This window comes from Nipponia nippon, unplaced genomic scaffold (assembly GCF_047370975.1).
Source record: "Nipponia nippon isolate SJK-2023a ecotype South Korea unplaced genomic scaffold, ASM4737097v1 scaffold_25, whole genome shotgun sequence".
NCBI lineage: Eukaryota > Metazoa > Chordata > Aves > Pelecaniformes > Threskiornithidae > Nipponia > Nipponia nippon.
The window spans coordinates 4,560,480-4,586,425 of NW_028262342.1; the positions used below are offsets into that span (position 1 = coordinate 4,560,480).

Here is a 25,946-nt window from a genome sequence, read left to right on the forward strand (position 1 = left end):
GGAGTTTTTGCAGGTCTCTAGGATGGGCCCTCAGCTCTCCTGTCTTCCTTGTTTACAAGAATGACTGCTCGGGGTTACAGCCTGAGTTTCTATTTTTGGCAATGCTTTGAATTTCCAAGGATTGCAATGCTTAGACAAGGTGATGCTCACACCAGAAACATCAGAGGCTTGTAGCCAGGAGGTGCTTACAAGTCATTTTGAATGCAGAGGAGGGCCGTGCTTTCCAGTATGTGTGCAGCTGTCACTGGTGTGTGTGTATGGGAACTGCTGGACCTCGTGGACATGGTAAATAACTGCTCCTTTCCGTCCTCGGGATCCCACGAGCAGACTGGCCCCGGGGATGGGGCTGGAGGAGGAGGGTGGCTGGTAGCGGCTCTCGCTGTCTGGAGCATTCACAGCGTTGCAGCTTGTTCCTAACTCACCTTGGGAACAGTCGCCAGGGTTGGGCTGGAGGCTGAAGGAGGTTTTTGATGGGCAATCATACACTGAGCGTCCTTTGGAGGTTTTTTGCATTTTGGAATCACTCCTCTTGGTTGTAGGAAATGCTCCCAAGCCTGCCTGGTGTAAACGTTGCTATTACCGGTTGTATTGTCTAGTGTTGCCATTAGCTGGAGTAATCATAGAATATCCTGAGTTGGAAGGGACCCACGAGGATCATCGATTCCAACTCCTGACCCCAGCTAGGATAAGAGCTGTGAGCTGACCATGAGCAGTTGAAAGACGAATCTTTCCCTCCTGTAATATTACTCCATAATTACCCACAACAGGGTGGATCGTGTGTTTTTCTCTGGTCTGTTCAGGAGTCAGGGTCAAACAGGCTTTTGGTCTAAGCTGCTTTGGCAAATGCTGTGGCACCCAGAAAACACATGTTGCATTGTGGAAACAGTAGAGAAAACAGGACAAACTCACCGAGCTGCCAAGCAGGAGGCACCAGGGGAGTGGAGCTGGGAGGCTGCCAGCCTTTGCAGATGAGAGTCATAAAGAGGGTAATGCGAAAGCATTAGTAAAACAATTTGGTAATATCCACTGATTGAATACAAATAAAAAGGTACCTGCTTTCTGCAAATTCTATTAAGGGGGATAAATAGCTATCGTGGTGCAAGGCAGGATAAAGACGTGGCATTGCCACAATAATATCACCAGTAAAATGTCGAGTGGGATCTAAGTTTGCCCACCAAGAATGTCTTTCCATCAGCAACAGAAAACAGGCTCTGCCCCCACAATACTATCGCTGGTGGTTCATATTGAGCGGGAGCTGATGGTACTGCCTCTTGTTAAAGTTGTGCAGTATTTCCCATTACCAGATCCTGGTGGGGTTTTTTGATGCTCTACCACGTTGGCAAACTTTAAACATTTGGGATCAAATTTCCATTGTGGCAGTTCGCTTGGCTTGGGATATATTCAGTTTTTGAAACTGCAGTGCAAACAGCTTACCTTTGTTTAAGAACAAAGTTGAAGGTAAATGCATAGTTTTGCCGAGACTAATTTTGCGATCGTTTTGTTGAGGCATGTCTCTCTTTCGGAGCTGGGTTCGAAAATTTAGCAGGAGATTTTTCAGATGTCCAGGACGCATCCCTGTTTTGCTTTTCCATGTTAAAAAGGATTTCCCAGCTCAGCCAAAGCATGGCGATGCTCGGGGGATGGTGCTTCTCCGGCTGGCACAGCCGCTGGGCAGCCGCTCGCTGATGGCTCCCCTTGCAGCAGGCAGGAGCACTGAGTTTGTCCTTTTCTTTCTGCAGACTCCAGCAGTGAGTTTTCTGAATCCCAGCCGCGGTCCGGAGTCGGGAGGGACGATGGTGACCATCTCCGGGCACTACCTGGGAGCTGGCAGCCGCGTGTCGGTGCTCCTGGGAAACCAGACCTGCGAATTCTACGGGTAAGGGGCCGAGCCGGGCCAGCGCGGGCTCCTGCCATCCACGTCCTGGGTTATCAGGGCTGCACCGCCAGGTATCTGCTGTAGCTGAACATGCAGCCATGGCAAAAATTCATCTGGGAACCCCTGAAGGCTCTCGTTCCCTCTTTTATTACATGAAACCGTCTTCCCTCTTACTGTGACTGAGCCTTGCTTGGCCAGCGAGGGATTGCATCGGTATTAGTGCTGTCCATTATTTCATTTTAATGCCGTTACAATGTTAACTGGTCCAAAAATCTCAGGCAAACATCACTGCGAGTATAAAAGGTTTATAGTAGTCATCAGTACCTGCCCCCCAGCCTGGCTCATCTGAAGAAAATGTAACGTTTATAGGAAACATCTAGTTTCTCTTTTCACAGATCAACAGCTTGCATTACTTTTATTGCAGCCACTGCTGCAGGTACCTCAACCTCCTAGAAATGCTCTGAGCGAGGGGTGGGCTTCTGTGTGGCAGAGCAAAGCCAGGATCTGCACACGCCTTCTGCTGAGAAACTTGCGGAGCCATCAATCTCCTCTGGGATTTCTATGGCAAATTTGCTTTTTACCCAGCAGTGTAAACACAGAGTTGACATTTGCAGGGTTTAATGGGTTTTCTTGGGGCTTAGTTAAAAAAAGACACACGCAGTATACATCTGTGTGCATCACGTACACATCCGTGCCCTGTACCAAACGTACACAGGTGCCCCGAAGCAGCTGGCAGTATGCATTTCATAGTGTAGGCGCAGCCTGCGCGGGTACCTAGGCAAAGCGCTGTGATGTGCAAAGGGATTCAGATCCTCTCTCAGGCTTCCCAGGAGGAACCAAGCAAGTTTATGGGAAAGTAAAGACCCCTGGAGGTGAATTTCTCATCTGGAAGACTGAGAGGTTCTCCCATACAGGAGCTGTGGGCATTGAGACATGGGAGCATGTTGGGATATTAGCAGTGCTTATTCTAGGTCCATCCTAGAACGGTGCTTCAGGAGGTCTGGGCATGCCGAGGTCTTCAAGTGCAGATGAGCTCTCCGAGTGCTAAGCACAGTAACTGATCCATCAATGTTTTTTCCCCGTATCCGAAGCAAAGATGCCAGACTGCATCCTCAGATGCACACTGGTAACGGCGTTACCACCAGCAGAAGCAGCCTGCAAGCTGGCCTGAGAGCAGAATCAGCTCTGAAATGTAATCCCTTAAATATATAATTACATTCAGGCAACCTGCAGATACTGACCTGCAAAACCTGGAAGAGTTTTGAATTCTCTGTATGTTCTAATTACAGCAGGCAAGCAGAAACTTAAACAAAGCAAGCGGCAGTATATGAATGGCACCATCCTTCATGTGGGGTCACGCTGTGCACTTTGTTTTGCTTGGACTGTTCTGAGGCAATGAACTTCAATTGTACTCGAGGGTGTGGGGGAGCCTGATTAGATGAAGCAGTTTCTAATGAGATTCACTCTAATTACAGCTTCCCCCATTCTCCCCTCTCTGATCGGAGGAGTGGGTAGATTCACCATGACGACATAATAATAGCACGGAAAGCTAATTAACTGATCACAGGGAGCTGAGAGCAGCTCTGCCAGCAGCGATGCGTCACTCTGGATCTCATGCCAGAGCTAAGCAGGCGCAGTGGAGTCTGGCAGGGCTGAGCGGCTGCGGCGGCGCAGGGCGGCAGAGCAGGCAGCAGGCAGGCAGCTCTTCAGCTGCACGGGCATGCACGGGAACACTCCGAGAATCAGCAAGGAGGGTAGAGAAACGCGCTCCTCGCACAAGGATGCCTTTGTGGTTAAATTAAACCTAGGTGGAGAGTGAGAATAAGATGAGGGAGGGAGGAGGAGCTGGGTGGGAAGGGGTAGACATGTAATCGCATCAATAGAAACAGTCAAGTCCAATTTGTTTCAGATATTTTAGGAGGTTGTTTCTATTCCCTCGCTTGTGGCGGACGGGCGTGCCAAGGAGTGAGCTGGGAACATGGTGGTACCCGCTGTTCGATACCCCCCTGAAATGCTTAGTGCTGAGCGATGTGCCTGTACTCCTTAGGGGGGCAGGGAGCGTGTAAGGGCCCTGGAAAGGGGACCACACAGTGTCCCCTTGCCCAGGTGGGGACACGGGAGCTTTGCTGGAAGCAGAGCAGGGCCACGGCTGCACTCGAGCCTCAGCTGTTCGGGCACCTCCACGAGTTGTGCAGGCTCTGAGGAGGGTGAGGATGGTGAAGACTGGATGTTCAGGAGTGGCAGTTTTTAAGTGCCAGACTGTCAGCGAGGTGCTGAAGACCGGCCTGCCCTCTCCCCTGTGTGAAGCCAAAACTAAATGAGCCACAGGAACAGCACGGCCTTTTCAGTGAGCGGGGGGCAGGTTTGGGCAGGCGGGACGACCCGCGGGTGGCCGTGCAGGGGCACTGGCCTTCCAGCGATCTCACTCCAGCACTTTTTGTAGGAACAGTGTCCAGGCTCGCCGCAGGGCTGTGTGGTTCCTCGCAGCTCTGTCCCGGCAGCGGGAGCGGTGCCGCTCAGATCTCATTCCCCTTCTCCATCCATCCACCCACTGGCGCCTTTGTGCTTTGACAGCACCTCCCTACCCTGCCGCCTCGACCTTCTCCGGGGCTGCGATGGAAGCAGATGGTCTGTTATGGCCAGCCAGCCAGCGCCGAGGACGAGGTCACCCCTGCTCTGATGGGCAGACAAAGCTGGAAGGCAGCGGTGACGGTGGCATCGCCCTTCCCAGGCGGGGGCTTCGTGGGCTCCATTATGCGGCTCACAAGGGCCCGTGTGTGCAGTGGGGTGCGGAGGGGAAGAATTTGGCTTTTGAGTGAGCTTATGCATCCCATTTAAAAAGCAGCCATCTGTTTTCACACGCCCAACAGAAGGCAGCGGGTTCACAGGGGGATGCGGGAGGCTGCAGTTTGGCACAAAGAGTAATTTCAGGGAGCCTGCGCTTCTCTCTTGGTGGGCAGGCAGAGTCCCCTCCTGCACAGAGCTCATCCCCTTCGCAGGTGTCGGGGTCTGGGGCTCAGCCTTTTTGTGAGCTGCCCCAGGACAAAGGGTCATTTTCTGCCCCTAGGCCATGGCTGCCCATTAACGCTTCCCTGGCTTCTCTCTTGCGCAGGCGATCCATGAACGAGATCGTCTGTGTGTCAGCTCCGTCAGCCCATGGCCTGGGGGCTGTTCACGTCTCCGTCAGCGTTGACCGGGCTCAGCTGGAGCAGACCTTGCTGTTTGAGTACATCGATGATCCGAAGGTGCAGCACATCGAACCTGAGTGGAGCATTGCCAGGTAACACAAGGCTCTGACAGTGGGTCCTCAACAGCGGGAGAGGAGCCAGCTTGCCCGGTCTGGATCTTCTCTCTCAGCATACACTCAGTGAGGGCGAAAGAGGGTCTGTTTGGAAATGCACGTCCCACCCAGCGTCCTGGATTTGTCAGTGCTGGGTGTCTGCGGCATTTGCATTTACCAAAAGTCAGGTCCAGAGTTACTAAAGGGGTTGTAATTACCAAGGCAATTACAGCAGTAGCAGTCTGCACCGAGATTCTGGGAGCACAAATAAAGCCCCAAGATCACTTCCATCTGCTGAAGTGCACAATTGCTCATTAAAGGCTCCTTCTTGCAGTCCTGGAATAAAACAAAACCAGCAACCGGCAAGAAAGGAAAAAGCTGATGCTAAGCAAAATGTAGTGTTTATCCCAGATTCACTGCTAGGAATCGGGCGGCCGACGCTGTCACATCACCGTGACGTCATCGCTGCTAAAAACCCTGGGCCATGCTCGTCCCCTGGGGTTACTTTAATGGTTGTGCTCACAAGGGCTGTAACACAGCTATTCATTTCAAATTCCAATTATTTTTTACAATTGCCCACGAAAGAAGTAAGCGTCTCGCAGCAGGCTCTGCGAGATGTTTGCTTTGAGCCCGAATTGAAGATGGTGTCTGGTTTGGGGTGAGCTGGTCTGATGGGCTGGGCAGGACTGCTAACAGCGGTGCTGGAGACTCCGGTGAATCTGGGCTGTGCTGCTCCAATGAACACACGAAAGAAGAAACCAAGAGTGAAAGACTTTGCTCGGGGGCACTGGCTGTAGGAGAATGAGGGTACTGTAGCCTGGGGTTGTGTCCTCCCTGGCCCTGACGGCACCCAGTGCTCTTCATCCCTCCCCAGCTCTATGTGACAACTTGCTGCATCTGCAGTCCAGATGCAAGTGCATGTCAGCTCCTTCACTGCACGTACCATTTATCGTGTTCCTTAAAAACATCACTGTGTAAATCATTAAACACTGTGACTAATTTATTGTCTTACATATTTAGTCTCAGCTCAGTTGATTTCTTCGGTCCCATTTCTCATCCTGCTGCCTTGCAGTGCTGTTAGGTGGGAGAGGGTGCAGCTGAGAGTAGAGAATCTACCTCACTTGTGAGACACCGCTCCCCAGCGACTCGGGGAGCGCGTATTAATCCACTCTGTCACCTGGTGCCTGAAGTGTCTGCAGAAAACATCTTTCTGAGATCAACAAGCATCCTTGTTGTCAAGCACGGTCTCTCTGCACAGCCCCAGCCCCTCCTGCCCGGTGCATTAATCAGGTGTCTCCCGGTTCTCCGCAGCGGACACACGCCTCTGACCGTCACCGGCTCCAACCTGGACGTGATCCAGGAGCCCAGGATCCGCGTCAAGTACAATGGCAAGGAGTTTGTCAACGTAAGTAGCTGCTGCCAGTGCAGTGCCGCCGGGCTGTGCCTGGGAGCATCCCCGTGCCGCTGCACGGAGGGTCCCCCCCACCCAGGTGCACACGTACGGCTACTGGTGCCGGTGCTCTCTGCATGATGAGACTTGCCATGGCAAAAGCTGCTCTGGGGCTATTCCCCTAGACTTACCCAAACTGTTAGCAGCAAAACCTGGGGACCCTGGAAAGAGGGATCCAGACACACAGAAATGGGAAATTACTCCCTCAGCAACACAATAACTGCCAAGGAGTTTTCAAAGCTAGAAATGGAGGACTCCACTTTAGGTCATCCTCATCACCACAAATTCTGTCTTGGGTCAGATAAACGTGTTTCACTCCTGAAATATTCCCCTTTTTGTCAGAGCCCCGAGAGCTCTCCTCTGCCCAGCATCCTTCCCTTCCCTGTACCTAGCTCAGCTCTACAGGCACATTAGGATGGAAAGCCCAAGTGTAGCTGTCCCCATCATCCCCAGCTGCTCCACACTTCCCATTTTAGTCCTGCTCTTTCTGTAAAAACCCAGAGCTAGGCGCTGAGACCTGCCAGCTACGAGGCTGCTATGTTTAACTAGTCTCTCCCTAGCTGCCTCTCTATAAATAAACCTCCTATTGCCGCAGCTCTGGGCCTGGCAAGCCTGTACCAGCCCAGGGAGGAAAGGAGAGAGGGGAATCGCTTCTGAACAAGAAGCTTTCAGGCCACTTTTGCAGCTTGATCACCGTGGTAAGGCCAGGTGCTGCTTCCCTGCGCCCTCCTCGCCATGCGAAGGATGCTGGGTGTGGGGCTCCGCGTATTTTGTGAAGCTGGGTGTTATTTTTATGCCTCCTTCCCATCTTCCTTCCTATCACCCAGATGTTCCCGAAGCAAGGAGTGGGTAGCAGACTTTGGGGTTGATCTGGAATGCCACCTCCTTCCCCGTCTGTATTTTTTCAGTCCAAGAGTGAGAAACTGAAATGAATCCTCAGCTAAACAGGAACTAAATGATGTTCTTGTATGCTACAAATAAGAATTGTACCTCCAGAACCCACAGAAATTATTTTGACCACGTAAAATTGAAAAATGTTGTCTCTATGCAGTGATCTTTCTGACTGAATCTGTATTATCTTGGAAAGGGCAAATCACTTAGCAGTCTTTTCCTATTCCCTTTCTCCCTTCCCCTCTGAAGACCTTTTCATCTGAGCTCTTTTTAAAGAAGACATCTAATTTTGTTGTTAGCAGTTGCAGTTACAGTGCTACAAAAATAATTCTCAAGACACAAAATTGAGTGAAATTAAATCTTCTGCTTATGGAGGGCGGCCAGATGGTTGTGCTCTTGCTGCTTTATAAGGCAAGAGTCTCATAAATCAGCCAGGTCCCTGCCTCCAGGGGCTGGAGGAGCTGTGGGTGTCCTCGGCCTGGCGGGAGATGACCTTCATGTTACCTCCAGCCCACGAGCATCAGATGATCGTTCCTCTCCCTTGCTGGCATTCGGGAATTGCCTCTAATCACCAATTTGTAGCAGGGACCAAATATTTGCTACGGGTCTGTTTCAAAGCTGGCATTGCCAAAGAGGATGCAAGTGGAAAGAAAAGAAAAAAGAAAGAAAAAGGGCGAAGTGAGCCGCTATGTGAGCTTCTAGCTCCTTTAAAACACTGCTCCTTTTGAAGCTTGCTCTCCATCTCTGCACCAGTGCCTTTGCACTGGCTGGAGGGGAAGCAAATTCCCCCAAGCTATGGCTGTAATGCGTCAAGCCTGGATTAAATGTTGCCGGCTAAACTTTGAATCCGCTGGACTTTTCAGGGAATATTTAAGGAATCAGAACATCATTGTCCAGGTCAGGGTAAAGTTTTCCCTGCCATCTTTCAAAGCATCGCCTTCCCCGCAGGTCTGCAAGGTGGTGAACGCCACGGCGCTGGCCTGCCTCGCGCCCCCCCTCACCCCCGAGTACCGGCCCGGCCTGGACGCTGTCGAGCGGCCGGACGAGTTTGGGTTTATCTTTAACAACGTGCAGTCCCTGCTGGTCTACAACGACACCAAGTTCATATACTACCCCAACCCGACGTTTGAACTCCTGAGCCCGACTGGGGTGCTGGAGCAGAAGCCGGGGTCACCCATCATCCTGAAGGTAACGAGACCCTTACTCACCCAGTGGGAAGAGGCAAAAAAATCCCAGAATGGAGTTTTATACCCTCTTTGGAGAACGGGGTACGCTAGACAGAGTCCCATCGTTTGCACAAGCTGGGAACGAGATGAAAACTGGAGAAATGCACTGCATCTTTATACAGTCTTCTCTCCCTTGTCCCTAGGGCAGAAACCTGTGCCCACCCGCTCCTGGAGGAGCAAAGCTCAACTACACTGTGCTGATCGGAGAAATACCCTGTGCCGTCACCGTCTCTGAGACCCAGCTGCTGTGTGAGCCGCCGAATCTCACCGGACAGCACAAAGTGATGGTGAGGGACCAAACACTCCTGTCAGCATCCCTCCCCTCCCTCCTTCCCATCCTTTCTCCTCTTCTGCCGTCTCCCTGACTCACTCAGATATTGAGTGAATGTCTTGTCCAAGGTTCAGTGGGATTTTAGATTTTTATGACTGTCTAATTGGAAGCTTAAAATATTGATGTGGATTAGCATGGAGAACTTCTTATTCCCTCCCTGAGACTCACCACCTACTATCAGAGCCTTCTAGAAGGAACAGCTCTTTCTGGCAGTGCCTTCGGTACCAGGTACCATCCTTTCTCTGGTGCTGCTTGCTCTTCCTTCAGTAGGTGAGACCGTTGTCAGTGGGCTGTGTTCTCCCTCCTGTACGGTAGGAAGGGATTTTAGCCAGGCGTGATCTGCTAAGCGGACAGAAAAGTTTTGCCTTTTCCTGAAGCAGAAGCAGCCAGGACATCTGAACGCTGGACTGGTTGGATCAACAGCCTCGTCCAGGATAACAGTCGGTGTCTTCCTCTGCTTTGGTTTTGGGCATTTCTGCTTCCTCTGGTCCACTCACAGAGCAAGCACGCAGCTGCCGAAGTGCTTGAGTAGAGCCCAAATGAGATTGTAACTGTGATTTATTTCCCTTTAAGTTCAGCATTCAAAACATATTCAGGTTATCACAGTGTGATTCACAGAAGCGCAACCTGTCTGAGAGCTGCTTGCATCTGTGGCCAGGGCACATCCAAGAAAAGCCAGTGCTGGCGTTAACCTCCAGCGTGTTTGCTCTGTAGCTTTCCATGGGGCTTTCTCTTCCCTTCTCTGTTCTCCCTTTCCAGTCGCTCTGGTTTCTTGTCAGTGAAATTATCACTGGGTTGCTAATGTCCATGGTTTACAAAAGGGAGTTGAAAGCTTATAAAATGAAAGTCAAATGGAGCCATCAGATAATAAGGACAAAGCCCAGATAGTGAAGGGCTGGCACATTTATCATGACTTGAAGCCTTCCTGCGTTCACATAAGCTGCACCCTCTGTGTTTGAAGGCGAGCGGAGTTGCTATAGTCTTGGCTGAAACAGAGGCGGTTCAGTGCTTCCTTGGGAGTCTGTACAGCCCGTGCGGTGCGTGCCCTGGCCGCCAAGGACGGGGCTTTGGGACAGGCTCGCACCCATACCCAAAGCTGCTGGTTACCTCCATTGTGCTTTGTAGGTGCGTGTTGGTGGCATCATCTTCTCCCCTGGTTCGGTGAGCATCGTCTCAGACAGCCTCCTGACCCTGCCGGCCATCGTCAGCATCGCAGCCGGCGGCAGCCTGCTCCTCATCATCGTCATCATCGTCCTCATTGCCTACAAGCGCAAGTCCCGAGAGAATGACCTGACCCTCAAGAGGCTGCAGATGCAGATGGACAATCTAGAGTCCCGGGTGGCCCTGGAGTGCAAGGAGGGTCAGTACTGCCTGGGACTGGGCCCTCTCTGTGTGCTGCAGCCCAGTGCTCTGGTCCCCAGCTTTCCCCACCGGAGCACCCCAGGCACCCCATTTTTGCAGAGAGGAGCGGGGTGCGTGCCCTGCGAGGCTGCGTGGGAGGGTGGGCAGCGACAGGCGTGTCAGCGGCAGACACGGCTCTGCTGCCTAATGGGCAGAGAATAGGATTAGAGCTTGATCCTGCTTAAGCGACATGCCTGGATCACATTGCGAGGCCGGTGGCAGCCCCAGGGTGCCCGGCACAATATGCCCCCTTGTCTAATGGCCTTTTAGTAAAGGGCTTTTAAAAAGGCAGAGTGAGATAGGGAGCAGAGGAGGTTTGGAGTCCCAAGAAACAGCATGTATCCCAAATGGAAGGCAAGAGGACTGGAAAGCTGGTGCAGTCCCTCCTCCAGTCTATAAAATGTGAGCCCAGAGGGGCAAGAGCAGGTCTGAGGGATAGGAAGAAGCTCCTCAAGCATTTGCTTCTGGGAAATCTTGTGTGTTATTTGGAGTAGCTAGACCTGCCGCTTGCGGATTTCAACACACGCAAGTCTTGTCCCTTGCAAGGAGGCGGCTGAGCCTCGCCTCGCCGCCGGGGAGCGGAGGTGGAGGTGGGCAGTCATTTCTGTAGCTGGTGGGTTGCGACAAAAAGCGTTCTGGGGAGGGCGGCTGCTGCTGCTGCTGCATACGTCCTTCCAGCTGGAAGGGAGCTTAATGATTCAAAGAAAAACAAATAGAAAGCTGCAAATTTCATAGTGTGACCTCCATATATATATGAGAGTTGCATTGGATTCGTTCAGCTGATTTTAAAAGGATAGCCTTGAAACCACAGGACAAAAAATGAGATATATTCAGGAGAGACCACAGCTTCAGCATGGACACAGCCTAGCTGGGGTACAGAGACCTTACTGAGCCAACATTTCATACTTTGGAGGATGAACACAAGGACACACATACAGCTGTATAACATGGTGATGTTATGTTATGAGAGGAAGAATAAATTCCTTCCTGACCGCTGCAGCAGGCGGTTCCTGCTTGGATTTGATCTGCATCAGATTTGATTACTTTGGGAACTGTTGATAGTGGAGGAGGAGAAGAAGAAGGGAAAATATGGGAGTACCAAGTTATGAAAATAGATCCTCATTTCTATCTGCAGCCTTTAAAGGTGTTTTAGGTGTGTATACACAGGTGTGAACTGCATACAAATTAATAAGCATCTTTTATTCTTGGCATCTGCTCTGTGCGGTGTACGCGCTCTCGCTCTCAGCTGCTGAGACCGAGCCTCCAAGGGTGAGGGTCTGTCTGTGCTACGCGGCAAGGTCTCCTCCAAAGCGGTTTCCTGAGCTGGCCCGTTGACGGTTGCTGCCGTGCCCCCAAGGAGAGCAGGCGGCCAGCCCTCCCCAAAGCCTCTGCCCCGCAGCCTCGGCTCCCGGAGCTCACCCGTATTCCTCTGTCTTGTTCTGTTCTCCCTGAACAGCTTTTGCGGAGCTGCAGACGGACATCAATGAATTAACCAGCGACCTGGATCGCTCCGGGATCCCGTACCTCGACTATCGGACGTATGCCATGAGGGTCCTTTTCCCGGGCATCGAGGACCATCCTGTCCTGCGGGAGCTGGAGGTAACGACCAGGCTGTGCTCCGGCCCTTCCAACTTTCCCTGAGCCCTCGAGGAAGCCAGTGTGAAACCCTGAAGCAGCTTTATGCCTTCCACACCAACTCTTATTAGAGGCACTGGGGTTAGCAGGATAAGCCCTGAGTTCATTTTAACTAAGAAGCCGGTGTTTTATCTCCATCACACATTGCTTGATTCCTTTCGGTTTCTTCTCCCCGGTGTTGCTTTAGTTTTATTTTATGGGGTTTTATATTGCTATAGTCCAGCAGCTAAGCATGCCAGAGAAGTTATCGGTGTCCCTTTAAAGTCCTCCCGAACCGCCTGACGGTGCAGGGGAAGGCTGTGGCCTGGGAGCATCCCTCCTGGAGCATCCTGGAGCATCCTGCTGTTCCATGGCGTGTCCACAGGAGGGCAAGCGCCCTGCGGCGGCACGGCCGGCCCCCCCGCTGCCCGCAGGCGCTTCCACTTCCCTGGGTTTTCCGCCAGTATGTATAAATGTATCCATAAGGTTTTCACTGAGGATCTAGAAAAACAGTTAACATACAAGGGTCCATCAGATCACCTCGCAAGTGGGCCCTGCTCACCTGCGAGAGTGAAGAAAAAAAATAAAATAAAATAAAATTGATGGTGCTTCAAGAAATATTATCTGCCACCGCACGTGGGGCTGCCGTCCTCCACCCGGGATGCCCGTCCTCCGCCCGGAATGCCCGCTCCCTCTCGGAGACTGGCGTTGCTCCAGTAATTCCTGAAAGCCCTATTGCCTTTGCACAGACCGGGGGGCGGCCCAGATCTTCAGCCAGGGATGTAAGAGGAAGAAGCCTTGATTGCTTGTGCTCCATACAGCTGCGTTGCTTTTCCAGGCAAGCACTGCTTAGCATTAATGCATCGAATGAGATTCCTGTCCCGTGGGCCACCACCGCTGAGCGGTTGCCGTGGTGTTGGTAAAACTCAGCAGGCTTTGAACCAGCCTCTCCCAGCCCATTGCCGTGCCCCGAGTTTTCCAGTCCCACACATTATGTTCCCTGTTTAGATTGCCAAATAAGCTGATGCTCTAGCAAACAAATATGAATGCTTTTTATTTGTTTTACTCATGAAAAACAGAATTGCAGAAGTGATAAATGTGTTGCCAATTACACAGTTGCTTAATTATGTAACGTTAGTAAAACCAATACATAAGTCTCCAAGATGTTTGGTAAAGAGTTGCTTAATGTAGTTCATCATTTTCACTTGTAATGAATTACTTGAATCTGCAACTGGCTGAAAGCCTCAATTAATTTTTTACGCTTGTCCCATAATAAAGCAATAGTCTAAATTAGTATTTAATTTACTTACAAGAGTGTCACTTTTTGTGCAGAACAAGCAAAATTGTATGTCATTTATAGGGCCGTTAGCCTCAAAGCAGCAGCTTTATGGCATGCAGAGTACAGCTCGGAGCAGTGATTAAAGCGAGCCGTGCTGAAGTGCTGGGGGAGGACAGAAAGAGCGATGCTTGTTTAGGACTGGCTGGAGACCACGTTTGGGGATGCTGAGACCCTGAGAGATGGGGTGCTTGCTTGTGCACCCAGGTTTAAACCGTTCACCCCACCCGTAGCGATGGCAGAGTGACCCCGCGGCAGTGCAGGGCTCCCCTCCGGTCCCTTGTCCTCCCGTGCCTTGGCTAATGGGTATGCTCTCCTCCGCCGCAGGTCCAAGGGAACGGGCAGCAGAATGTGGAGAAGGCCTTGAAGCTCTTTGCTCAGCTGATCAACAACAAAGTCTTCCTGCTGACCTTCATCCGAACGCTGGAGCTGCAGCGCAGCTTCTCCATGCGCGATCGGGGCAACGTGGCCTCGCTCATCATGACGGGTCTGCAAGGCAAGCTGGAGTACGCCACCGACGTGCTGAAGCAGCTGCTCTCTGACCTCATCGAGAAGAACCTGGAAAATAAGAATCACCCCAAACTGCTCCTGCGCAGGTGACACGGGGGGACGGGGAGGGGACGGGGCGGGTCAGCGCGGTCCCCAGGCTGGCACGGCCACACTGCTGGTGGCATCCGGGGGCTCTGCGGGACCAGGGTGCGGGTGTCGGAAGGAAAACACTGTTCTCCACGGGTAGCTTTGGATGACCCATCCATTTCCTCGCTTGTCTCCAGGACACGGGGTTAACTCTACTGTATGATTCCACAGATGGCTGAACAGGGTCTTAAATTGGATCCAAGAGAGCTATTACCTCTGATGCGTCTCTCCTCTCACTCATAATCTCCTACCTTGCCCAGCCCCAGCAGCCCCCCCTTCCCCTGGCTTGGCTGAGAGCAGGTGACGATGCCAGCGCTGTCACCTCTGCCATCCAGCTGCCTCCTCCCTGCCCTGCCCTGCCTGCACCTGCCTGGCCGAGCCCCGGCTTTTCTCACCTGTGTGCGCAGAAATGCCCGAGCAGTTCGGCAAAGAGGTTTAGCCCCCACTGCCGGTCCTGTGTGAGGCTGCCTCAGGGCAGTGTCGTGGTGGGGAGGTGAATGGCACAAAAACGGGAGCTCTCCCTCACCTGTATGTTGCTGGTACCAAGCAGTGCCCGGTGCATCCAGGCGGGGAAGAGGAGGCACCAGCTCAGGTACCACAGGGTCCGGAGGAGCAGAGATGCAGCTCTTTAAGTCTTCTTACTGGACTTCAGGCTCTTACGAGCAGGAGCCTGATTTCTTACATGTCCGTACGGTACTTAGGGTCCTGAGCTGTGGTATTATCGTGGTGAGTAAAGCATTAAAGACTAGCGAAGAAGCGTACCTCTCGGGCAGTGCCGGGAATTGCCCCTGGAGCTGTCGGGGAAAGGCAGGCTGCCCAGCAAGGCTTGGTCCCCATCCTCTGCAGCCAGGGTGCCTGTGTGACCTTCACCCTCACATGTCTGAGCCACCTCGCAGGTATTTATGGGCTTTATCCTCGCAGCATCCATGTCTGCCTGGATGGAGCAGCAGCGTTTGTGCTTCACAGCTGGGGGAAGGAGCTCAAGAATGGATTAAGCAACTCACCCAAGATCGTGCTGGGAAATGGCAGAAAGAAAATGGGGAAAAAGTGTTTATTAATGTAGGCCAGATCAGCAGCCACAAGTAAAAGGCTACCCCTCTTCTCCGTGTCATGAACCACCTCTGTCCCTTGTCCCCTTGGGTCCTGGCTGTGCTGCAGAGCCTGGCCTCGGCCAGCGGCAGGAACGCGGCTGCCCCATCAGCTGTGCCCGCGGCTCCACCAGCATCTTGCTGGAGCGAGCGGATGAAGGCGAGGGAAGGATTTCACAGCTCCAGGAAAATTTCAGGGATTCCTCCAGCCATAATGAATATACTTGACAGGAAATTGCTTTAAATCTGGCTGTGTTTGCGGAGGCAATAACTCATCTCGGAAAAGGAAGCCGTCTTAATTTCCCCCGTGGTTTGACGAGTTGCTGGGAAGGCGTCTTCTGCCTCAGCCATCAATAACGACTTTTCACAGTGCTCCAAAAATACACGGTTGGTGATCAGAGCCGTGCCCGCTCCTGCCTGCAGCACCCAGCAAAGAGATGGGGCCACGGGCAACGGCAGCAGCGTCGAGGCTGGCTGTCCTGTGCCAGGACTTAGCCATTTCACGGGAAGCCTACGGCTGGAGCCCTGTCCCAGCCCTGTGCCCTGCAGGCTCCCGGGTGGTGTTGGTGCACAAAACAGCCCGGGCTGGAACGTCTTGCTCTGACTTAATAAGGAGTGATCAGCCACAAAGTGAGATACTGGTTTGTTTTATTTTTTGACCTCTCTGGTGGCAGCAGTTGATAATTGGCACTCAGTTCTTTCTCTCTTTCTTCCGTGTTTTCCCCTCTCTCTTTCTTCTGCAACTACCCCTTGCGGGAGACAGCAAAAAAGTTGACATTAAATCAAATAGCTGCTCTGGTTCCTGGCACAGAGAGCAGCACACAGCAGTTCAGAGACCTACATATAGCAGGGAAAATTAATAAAATACATATTTATTTTTTGGGTTCTCTCAGCTCTTTTTGTTTAGTTTTGTTTTATTCCTGGTGCCTCAGAAAGTCAGAGGAGCAGCCAGGGCGCTGGTTGCTGGCGTCAGGCTCCTTTGGAAAGCCATCTCTGGATCGTGCTTTGCCCTTGTTATGTGGTCAATATGAGAAGGGTTTTCTTCAAGTCTAGGGATTCTCCCCTGCCATGTTAATCTTCAGGAGCTTATTTTTTATTTTTAGAGGCAGATCTATAACAGCGTTTCAGATGCAGCCCAGCGACGGAGCAAGAGGGATGCCTGCGGAGGGGCAGCGCAGAGCCCCGCAGCAGCTCTTGCTGTGGCTCAGCAGAGAGGAGGAGAGGCCAGGCCCCGCGGCGGCAGGCAGAGTTTAAGGGATGGGCTACCCAGATACCCAGCACCCATCCCGTTTCAAAGGCAGAGGAGGCCAGGGAAAGTATATGCAGCAGATTGTTTGCAGGGAGCCTACGGTGCTCGTGCTGCACCCAGCAGTGATGAGGGTTATAAGCAGCCCCTTTCCTTAACTGGTGTGGGACTGTGGTGATTAACTTAATTGTTGGCCATCCCCACGACTGATGCACTGCAAATATCTGACGGCGTCAGTCTGCGTCGAGATGAGAGTGAGATTTGGTGCTTGAAGGAGAAATGGGATTTGACAGAGGTGCTCCGAGGTGTTTCTTTTTTGCTGTTCCATTCAGCTGATTTTGTATTTCTGACAAAGAAATAAAAGGGAACAGCTAGGCATGGGAGTATCGGATACCCTTCTCCCACACAATATGCCCCAACTTCTCTGTCATTCCGTATTTCAGTTATTTTTATGGTGCCGGTGTTGGTGTCAGGCCACGAGCAGCCAACAGGGACAGGGCACAGCATTATTTCACTGGTAGGGCTAATCAGGAGGCTTGCCAAGTCTTAATTTAATATTCTATTAATAAAGTAGTTTATTAACTTAATATTCACCCTGAAGTCCTGAATATATAATTTTCTGAGGTTTTTCACCTGTTCTTTAGTTTGTGTCACTGACTCTCCCATTTTCCGTGGCTTGCTGGCGTGGCAGTGTGCTGGTGCTTAGTCCTCCTTAATTGGGTGACTGAAATATTTTAAACAGGAGAACAATGAGTGTGGCAATACGTAGGATGAATTTTTAGGCAGTTAATCAATTCAGGCTTAAATTCTTTGGGGATCTGCAGACATTTTCACAAATTCCTGGCAGATGTTGCGATCCTAAGAGATGATGGATAACGTGACCCCAGGTCCGTTTGCCGACTGGCGTCAGTTTTTGTTTGCTGAAATCTGTGGCTCCTGTTTATACTTGATCTGCTTGACTTTGTGATCAAACCCTGTTGCTTCAACAGTGTGTGTTTTTCATTAAATGCCGGAGTTTTCAAACATGCTGGATGCTGTATAAACACATACCAAGGGGCAGTCCCTAATTCAAGGCAGCAGAGCAGATGGGGGAGAATGGGGAAAAGGGGTCCGGAGCGGGACGGTGACTCGCTCCAGGTCAGGGTATGGCAGAGGCAGAGGCTCGGTGCATTGCCATGCCCGCTGGGCATCTCCTGAGCAGGTTGGTGGCACGGTGGTCAAAAAGGCGGTTGGCAGGAATGGCACTGGGAGCAGAGCTGCCAGCCAAGGGGATGAAGGCAGAGAGAGATGCCCAGACCTGGTGGGGCTGCTGCCTTGCTGCAGGCTCCCGGTGAAGGTGCGGGGAGGCATGGTCCCCAGAGGAAAGGGTGCTGCAGAGGGCAGGGTGTCGGACCCACCCCTCTGAGCGTGCTGACATTTGGACCAGATGCTGGTATTGCAAGAGGGGAAGGCTGGTAGCAATGGCAAAGCCATGGTGCGGAGAGCCAGGCTGCCCAGGGTCATGTTCGCAGCCCTCCTCTGCATGGCCTCACGGGCAGGCTGGCAGCCTTACCTGCCTGCCACCCCAGCCTGCCTGCCTGCCACCCCAGCCTGCCTGCCTGCCAGCCCAGCCTGAGCTGTGTGGTTGGGGCTCAGATGTGGACTGTGAGACACCCTGCCACCAGCACAGCCACCCTGTCCCAGGAAAAGGGATTGTGGTACTTTAAGGAAAGTCTCCGGGTCCTGCAGAGCCAGCATTAAAAACTATCATTAGGAGCCATTGTATTTAAATCAGAGATAATCTTGGGCACAATGTGGGGAGAGGACGCTGGGTGGGACTGGGGAGAAAGCTGCAATTTCCCTGCCATTGTCACTCTGCTGTCCCTGATTGCCAGCAACCGCTGCAAATCCCAGTGATTTACTGAGCCAGGCTGTAATTTGCACCATGTGCAAGGAGCCGAGTGTCACCAGGCTCCCTGTCACCAGCCCCATCAGGGCTGTGACGGGCTGTCAGCTGGGCAAGCTGCTGTCAGCTCGGTGCAGGGCGGGGGGGGGGACACAGCACTGGCCGCATCCTGCTGCCTGCCTGCTCCGGAGCCGCAGCCCCGGTTCAGAGCACGGCGGGAGGTGCCACCCAGGGAGATCTGGGGCCGCTGATGCATGGTGTGGGTTTGTATGTAACATGCACATCCTCCTGGATTCCCTAGGACCGAGTCGGTGGCTGAGAAGATGCTGACTAACTGGTTTGCCTTCCTCCTCCACAAGTTCCTCAAGGTAAGGAGGGATGGAGGTGAGACCCCGCTGCCGCTTTGTTGTCTCACCCACCAGCCATCCCCGGGGTGAATCTAGGCTTGAAACTCTTCAGCCAGACTCCAAGTCAAAAGATGTAGTGGCAAGGCAGGGGAGGTGGAAAATTACTTGGAGATGCCTGCACCTGGGGCTGCTCTTACATGGGCCCAGCCAAGCTGTCACAGCCTCTGGGCTCAGCCTTCTTCAACCCTCAGATCGCCTGGCGTAATTCTCATGTAATGGAGTTTCTGTTGCACCTCTTTAGTACTTAGGAGAAATTCTCACTTACATCTCCGTGCCTGGGCGTCCATATTTTTTAACTTTATTTGTGGTTTTGGAAGGCCCACAGAATTTCCTTCATGGGAGTGAACAATGAGATCAAGATCTCAAATTCCTTTTTTACAGCCATATAGACTCAGTAGAGATTTACCAAGCCAAAGACAACATACTCATTGAGCAACAGAGCTCGTGGTTTTGTCTGTCCTCTCCAGGAGCTGCTGGGGGCTGAGCCTGGATTGCACATGTGCTAAAGACTGAGTCAATGGGACTATGCCTCTGCTGAAATGAATCATGTGCAAAACCTGTCTGCAGGCCAGTGGCCCTGGAGGAGATGCACCTTCACCTCTGTGTTAGTTTTGCTGTCTGTCTCGTTGTGTAGGAATGTGCTGGAGAGCCGCTCTTCATGCTCTACTGTGCCATCAAGCAGCAGATGGAGAAAGGTCCGATTGATGCCATCACAGGAGAAGCCCGTTACTCCCTCAGTGAGGACAAGCTGATCCGGCAGCAAATTGAGTACAAGACTCTGGTGAGTGATCACTGTAGAAGCTGCCATTGAATCGCTTCTGTCCTCCCCACTTGGACATGAGCTGTTCCGACCTGTAGGCCAGTGATTAGGACACTACCATGAAGCACAAGTGTTGCTAGTGCCATAAAGCCTCATGCTGCTAGACCCATGCCCAAGTCAGGTGTGTCCCTAATTTGCAGGTGCGAATAGCCCGAGTTAGGGTTTTGAAAGGCAGGGTTTGAGGTTTTGTATCTCCCTGTGCATTGAGCGTTGCCCTCCCTCTAGCAAATGCAAATGAACATCCAGGGTTCCTATCTTACTAATCATTATAAAGATATACTAGATGCAACAGCAATGATGCAAATAGGCATATAGCATTTTTTTACGAGAAAGGATTGTTGTGACAGATGTGGTTACAGTTCTTCTGGAGGCTTGTCTGAAGCCCTTTAGAGCATTGTGTGGTTCTCCTTCGCTTCCAGATCCTAAACTGTGTGAATCCGGATAATGAGAACAGTCCAGAGATCCCTGTGAAGGTGCTGAACTGTGATACCATCACTCAAGTCAAAGAGAAGATCCTCGATGCAGTATACAAAAACGTCCCATATTCGCAAAGACCAAGAGCTGTTGACATGGACTTGGGTAGGAGCCTCCCTGCCTCATAGGAAGGGGAAGATCAGAGAGGTGGTTGTTATCAGTGGTTCTCCATGGGGTTTGCAGAGCTTAAAAGCTAGAGCTCAGGCTGCATAACACACACGTTTCTGCCCCTAAAAAAGCATGGGCACTGCTCCTGTCAGATAGGTTTTGAGCTCTGTGGGATCAGCTAATTGTCATTGACCACAGAGCAAATGATTCATGAAGTCTCCTTCACTCTGCTGAACAAAGCTTTTCCCCAAGCTTGTGTATCTCACTAGAGCCAGGGGGGCAGAGGGGCTGGGAAGGTCCTGCGCCTTAATTTAGCTAAACACCGCAGAACCCCTGCGTGGGAATTAAAATGCTGCACTTCACTGCAAGACGACTGTCAGTGTGATCTTCCTTGTAGCTGCAGGATTTAAGAGCAGAATTTCACCTTCTCTGGGTGCCCCTTCCTGGCAGGTGGGCTTTTCTACAGGCTCATCTGTCCAGTAGTTATTTGGGCCAGAACTGGATAGAGCCCATTAGTGCCTTTTCCCTCTCTGACCATCGTGTCTGCCTGGTTTTCGCCTCTCCCGCAGAGTGGCGGCAGGGCCGGATAGCTCGTGTGGTCCTGCAAGATGAAGACATCACCACCAAGATTGAAGGAGATTGGAAGCGCTTGAACACCTTGATGCATTATCAGGTAAGAAAGCAGCCCCAGCAGACAGCTCCCAGAAAGCTGCCAGGAGGGAAGAAAAGAAAAGCAGAAATTTAATTCCCAAGTATCTCATCTACCAAAACAGACAGGGAGGTCACATTTGTATGATAAACCAGAAGGGTTCAATGAGCTTACACATTAGATGGGAAAGCAACCTTGACGTGGATCTTAAAGAAACTAGCAGAGTTGAAAATTGGCTAAATTAAAACCGCCAGCCGTGCTAGTGAGATAGAGGGAACAGTGGTGAGGGCTGAGCTGCCGCTGCTGGAGATGCGGGGCCAGGGGAGGGACGGCACGTGGGGCTCGGGTCATTGCGTGGGGGTCTGAGACAACCAGGAGTGCAGCAGGGAAGGAAGAGCAGTCTCTGCCTTCCTTCAAAGCTTTGCAAGCACCACACGATCAAATGACCTGATGGAAAGCACAGGCTGCAGCAGCAGCTTGTCTCTTATACTCGTGATCTTCCTACGTGTTGACTCTTGAGCATCATGCGAGGAGTGAAGAAGGGAAACAGAGCAAATACTTCAAATACTGTGGCATGGGAGGGTCGAGGGAGTGCTGCGGGGAGGTACGGGACGAAGCCAGCTCCAGAAAGGATGAATGTCAGGGCCTACGTCTTGGGAAAGTGCCATCAAACCTCCTAAGTCCCAGACCTAGTCTTCCAAGCCAAGTAACAGGAGTTTCGCCACTAAAGTCAGATAAAACTAAGCTAGATGGTGAAGATGCTCTATTGTGCATCGGCCAGGGTGGGTGAGGTGACCTAAGGAATTGTGGCCATCTTTAGCTTTTGCAGCATGCGTGCCCCAGCCCAGGCTGCCCTGGATAGGCATGCATCTGTCGGAAAGGGCTTCTTGTGGTGTGCGAGAGATGGAACGAGAGGTAAAGCCGGAGCCAAGGAAGGTTTGGTTAAAGAGAATCAACGGCTTTTACTCAAAGCCTGTCTGCAGCAGAGGATAACTGCGTTAATTGGGACCTGTAACCTACGACTGTCCATCACTACCTACACAGCAGTGTTTAGTATTTAATCTGGCATCTTGCCCTGTTTATACACCACCTCAAGTCCATCAGCGTGACTCATGCTGTGTAAATTGAATGTGAGCCAGTATTGACAGGAGCCATATAATCAGGGAGCGAGGCAGAGAGAATGGCATAAATATGCAAAGTGCATGTAAAAAAGCACCTCGAGGGGCAACTTTTCCAAGCAGCCCGAAGGATTTAAACACAGATCACTGTAAAATGTCATACGAGTTGTGCAGATGAATTCCATTGTTTCTAAAATCTGTTTTACCTGACGGTTGCAAGGGATTAAGCAACGTGCAGGGAAGCAGCGAGACTTTATTATGCCTTGATCTTTAAAAGTCATCTAAGGAAGTCACAGGTGAAAGCCGTGCTTGTCTGATGCGCGTTGGGTGCGAGGGGAGGGAGTACTTTCATTTTAGTGCCTGTGGGAAAACCTGAGCCACAAGTTTACCCTTAAAATAAACAAAATCCTTGTAGCCCTCGAGATGCTGCAGCTATTCCTGCCACTTGAATGTCAGTTTTGCTCTGGAACAAAGTAGAAGTTTGCTGTCAAGCATCTAAACAGGTAGCAGTTGCACGTCTCTCCCTGCTCCGGCCCGGGCTCTGCGCAGCCCGATAGAGCTCTTTCAGCCATAAAAAGAAGCCAAGCTCTCTGCACTGCAACAGAAATGTGTCAAGGCAGGGCTTTTGCCAAAAACTGATTTTTTTTTTTTTTTGTATTCCTACCAGTTTTTTTTCTGTTCGAGTGATAAATGTTTTTATTAGGTATCAAAAATACAGATGCTCCAGGACTACACAGTAAAACAAATGTGTGGGCAAAGGCACAGCTTAGAAGGAGGCATAAAATCATCTGAGTTTCAAGCGCTGCTGTCTCACCGTTTTAACTAGGGCATTACATATAAAACAGGTGTAGTTCAAGCCATAAAAATGAAATCTAGATTTCTCCAGCTTCTGGACGACTGGTGAAGATGATTTCTAAATTTCTAGAAAACATGAAAGCCAGCTCTGTAGAGCTCTCTCCGTCTTTTATTTAGAGCTGTCTTGTCTTTCTTCTTGGTCAGATGCCATCTACTTTTATCCGCTGATCTGAAGGCAAAGTGACCTCTGGATTTGCAGGCAGTAACTGGAGATGCACAGCCCATGTTTCCACCCGATAACACCTGGCATTTTGTAGTGTTTTGGAGAGGCGCTGGCACCTGGGAGTAAGCGCTGAAGCAAGGACCAGAAACTGCCTGGTCCTCGCAGCCTTGCCCCTGCTCCCCATTCCTGGGGTGCCTTTGCTCCGCAGCCCCGCTCCCTGCAGCTCCCGGGCTCTGGGGCAGGGTGCGGAGGCTCTGCAGAGGGCAGGTATTTAATTCCAAGAGTTTCTCAGCTCCACACCTGGCTGCTGGATTTTGACACTGTTACATTTGTTGTCTACATGTTTAGGATGATAAAAACACAATATATATCTGCATCGACCGATAAAACGTGTTTTTCATGGGAAGCCTTCGTATGCAAAAGCCAGATTGGATTTAAAAAGAAATAGTCATCTTTCTGTAATATTTTTTGAACCACTTCACAGAATTATGTGGAGAACTGTATGCCTGCTGCTTATTTCTTCATTTATAAAAATAGATACGTAGGTTAAATAGGTGTAATTCTTTGTTAAATTCTCTGGAGCTTTTAAACTATGTTGTAAGGAATTGTATTACATTTGTGTAGTATCCTTTCGGTTTCATGCCTATTAAACTCCACGGGAGAGTCTCACCCTGTGTGGTTTTACTCAAGAAAAATGAAACACTGAATTTAATATCAAATGATTTACAGTGGCTCATGCAGGGTTAACTCAGAGGCGGCAGAGCATGAATACCTGTCAGACACTGTGAGTCTGGAAAGGCTGAGAGACTAGAAAACTATTTTAAATGAAAAATTAGAAGCAGAGAGGGAAGATTTGTGTGGAAAATGAGACCCAGGAGCCGAGGGTGGTGTGGCCGTGGGGCTGGCATCCTTGCTGCATCCTCGCTAGCCCCCGCAAACACAGTAGTGTCTGGGCTTCTGCACTGCTGCTCTCCCCGCTCCAGGTTTTATTTTTCTTTTCTTTAAGGTGTTTTGTGCAGTGTGTTTCCAGCTCGTAGAAGAATTGGAATATTTATAAAGCTATAAAACAGCCAGCCAGCTTCACAGACGTCTCTGGGGTTTTATGGGAGTGTGGCAACAGCAGAGCGAGATGGGAAACGAATGTGTGTTACATCTGATGCTAATTTGCACGCTGGTGTTTTTTAGCTGACAAGAGCCATTCGACCCAAAATTTAGAGAGTGAGAGTGCTCTGTGTGTGTGTGGAATTTTTAATGCCTCTCTCCCAGTTAAGCACAGCCCTGGTAGAAATGGATCCCGGCACGGCGGCCGGGGAGCTGCTGCCTCTGTGGAGCACCCTGGGCTGCCGGCGCGCTCAGGTTTCTCCCTGGTGAAATTGAACTGAAGTGGCAGCTAATAACAGCCTAAAAAAATAATATCACCACTGATTGTTTCTTCCATTGACTTAATAAATTAGATGAAGTGAGGCAGGAGCAGAAGAGGAAATAACAGAGGTGTTTGAAGTGTTCTGCTTAGAAATATCTCACTTTTGTACTGTGAAACACGAGTGACTATTATTTCCACTATCACTAGCAATAATAATAACTCGCATTTACATGAAACCTTTCATCTGAATGGAACCCAAAGCCTTGGAGGGAGCATTAGGCAGCGACGATCGCTGCGTGCACATCACCTCGCGGCAGCAGACGTACAAACACCCCTTCTGCTGATGGCGTGGGGAGATGCTGGGGGAGCAAAACCCTGGGGCTTCCCCATGCGTAGGGACAGCGCTGGGTCCCTTGCAGGACTCCTGGCAAATAATGGAGGACTTAGCCCCAGAAGGAATTTTTCCGGCATGAAGAGGCATTTCTTTTGTACAGCTCCTCTAAATAACACGTTGGCTGGGCCCCGGCGCGTCCGTCAGCCTGCGAGATGCCGTGACTCCGTGCTCTGCTCCCTCGCCATGCTGCACCACAGGCCACAAATTCAAAATTAAAAGACGCTCAGACCTGTTCCCTGGAAACCTGCAGATTCTTAATTAAGGGAAATAAGTTGAAAAACTTCCAGTGACTACTAGATTTATAGGGAGGATAAAATTAAACATGGCTACTAAAATCTGCTATAACAAAATCTTGTTAGCTCTAATGCTCATTTATAGTTTGACTTCCCAGCATTTAATTCCTTCTCTGGTGCAGCAGAGGGACTGACAATTTAATACCCTGAAAGATGGCTTTAAGACTTTCTCAGCTGTAAATCAAACTTTTAAAGTTTGTAAAAATTGCTAAAATAAAAAATGGTTTAATAGGAATGTTTTATGGTCCATAACGTTATTATAGCCATTTTATTCCCTCTGCATTGTTACTTTAATTGGATCACAACAGTTCTTGAGATTCTCTTTTTTATTGGATAAAATGTCATCTTAAATCAAAACGACCAAAACCATCTTCAATACGTCTTTGGATTGATCACTCCTTTCCTTCAGTCCCTTGCTGTAGAGCTGCTGTTGACCCAGCACGGGGCTCAGCCGGAGCAGGAGCGCGTCTCTCCACGGGCTGGCGGCAGGATCGCTCCCCGCGCCCGCGGCAGCCCCGAGCCGTGCCGACAGCTCCCTGCCATGGCTGAGCCCTGGCGGCTTCTGGTACCTGCGCTTGCTGGATGAGCAGCTGGTGATGGTGGTGCGGGCGGTGGATCTCACTGATCTCCTCTTCCTTTGCCTCCCCAGGTATCGGACCGCTCAATTGTGGCTCTCGTTCCCAAACAGACCTCCTCCTACAATATTCCTGCCTCTGCCAGTATATCCCGGACGTCTATTAGTAGATACGGTAAGAAGCAGAGTTAAGGGCTGGGAAACACTGGCTCACAGATAGCGACTGGGCATCTCTCCTGCTGCAGTGCACGTTTTAGAGCCAGCCTGGAGCTTGCAGCTAGAGCTCAGCTTTACTTGAGAACGTATCTTGGTGGGGCTGGTGTTGAAGCTGCCTTTGTTGCAGGAGGGCAACACCTTAAGGGAATTAGGTGGGGAAAAAGCAGCAGCTTCCCCCAGACAACCGCACCACGTCAGCCAAAAGAAAAGTACGTTCATGTGCCGAACAGAAAAATGTCCTTAGCTGCTTTT

General features: G+C 51.0%; 1 protein-coding gene across 12 annotated transcripts in view; it reads left to right on the top strand.

Annotated features, from left to right (window-relative positions):
- The window catches only part of PLXNA2 (plexin A2), a 260,299-nt gene that overhangs the window by 220,870 nt on the left and 13,483 nt on the right, over nt 1-25,946 (top strand). For all 12 annotated transcript variants that reach the window (XM_087761945.1, XM_087761940.1, XM_009462408.2 and 9 more), the window contains 13 exons: nt 1,740-1,876; nt 4,989-5,156; nt 6,468-6,561; nt 8,446-8,685; nt 8,867-9,010; nt 10,180-10,414; nt 11,912-12,054; nt 13,733-14,001; nt 18,562-18,628; nt 19,302-19,448; nt 19,907-20,066; nt 20,639-20,742; nt 25,554-25,653. In XM_087761945.1, coding sequence (XP_087618071.1) covers nt 1,740-1,876; nt 4,989-5,156; nt 6,468-6,561; nt 8,446-8,685; nt 8,867-9,010; nt 10,180-10,414; nt 11,912-12,054; nt 13,733-14,001; nt 18,562-18,628; nt 19,302-19,448; nt 19,907-20,066; nt 20,639-20,742; nt 25,554-25,653 — 2,008 coding nt within the window. The remainder of the gene's footprint in view (nt 1-1,739; nt 1,877-4,988; nt 5,157-6,467; nt 6,562-8,445; nt 8,686-8,866; nt 9,011-10,179; nt 10,415-11,911; nt 12,055-13,732; nt 14,002-18,561; nt 18,629-19,301; nt 19,449-19,906; nt 20,067-20,638; nt 20,743-25,553; nt 25,654-25,946) is intronic.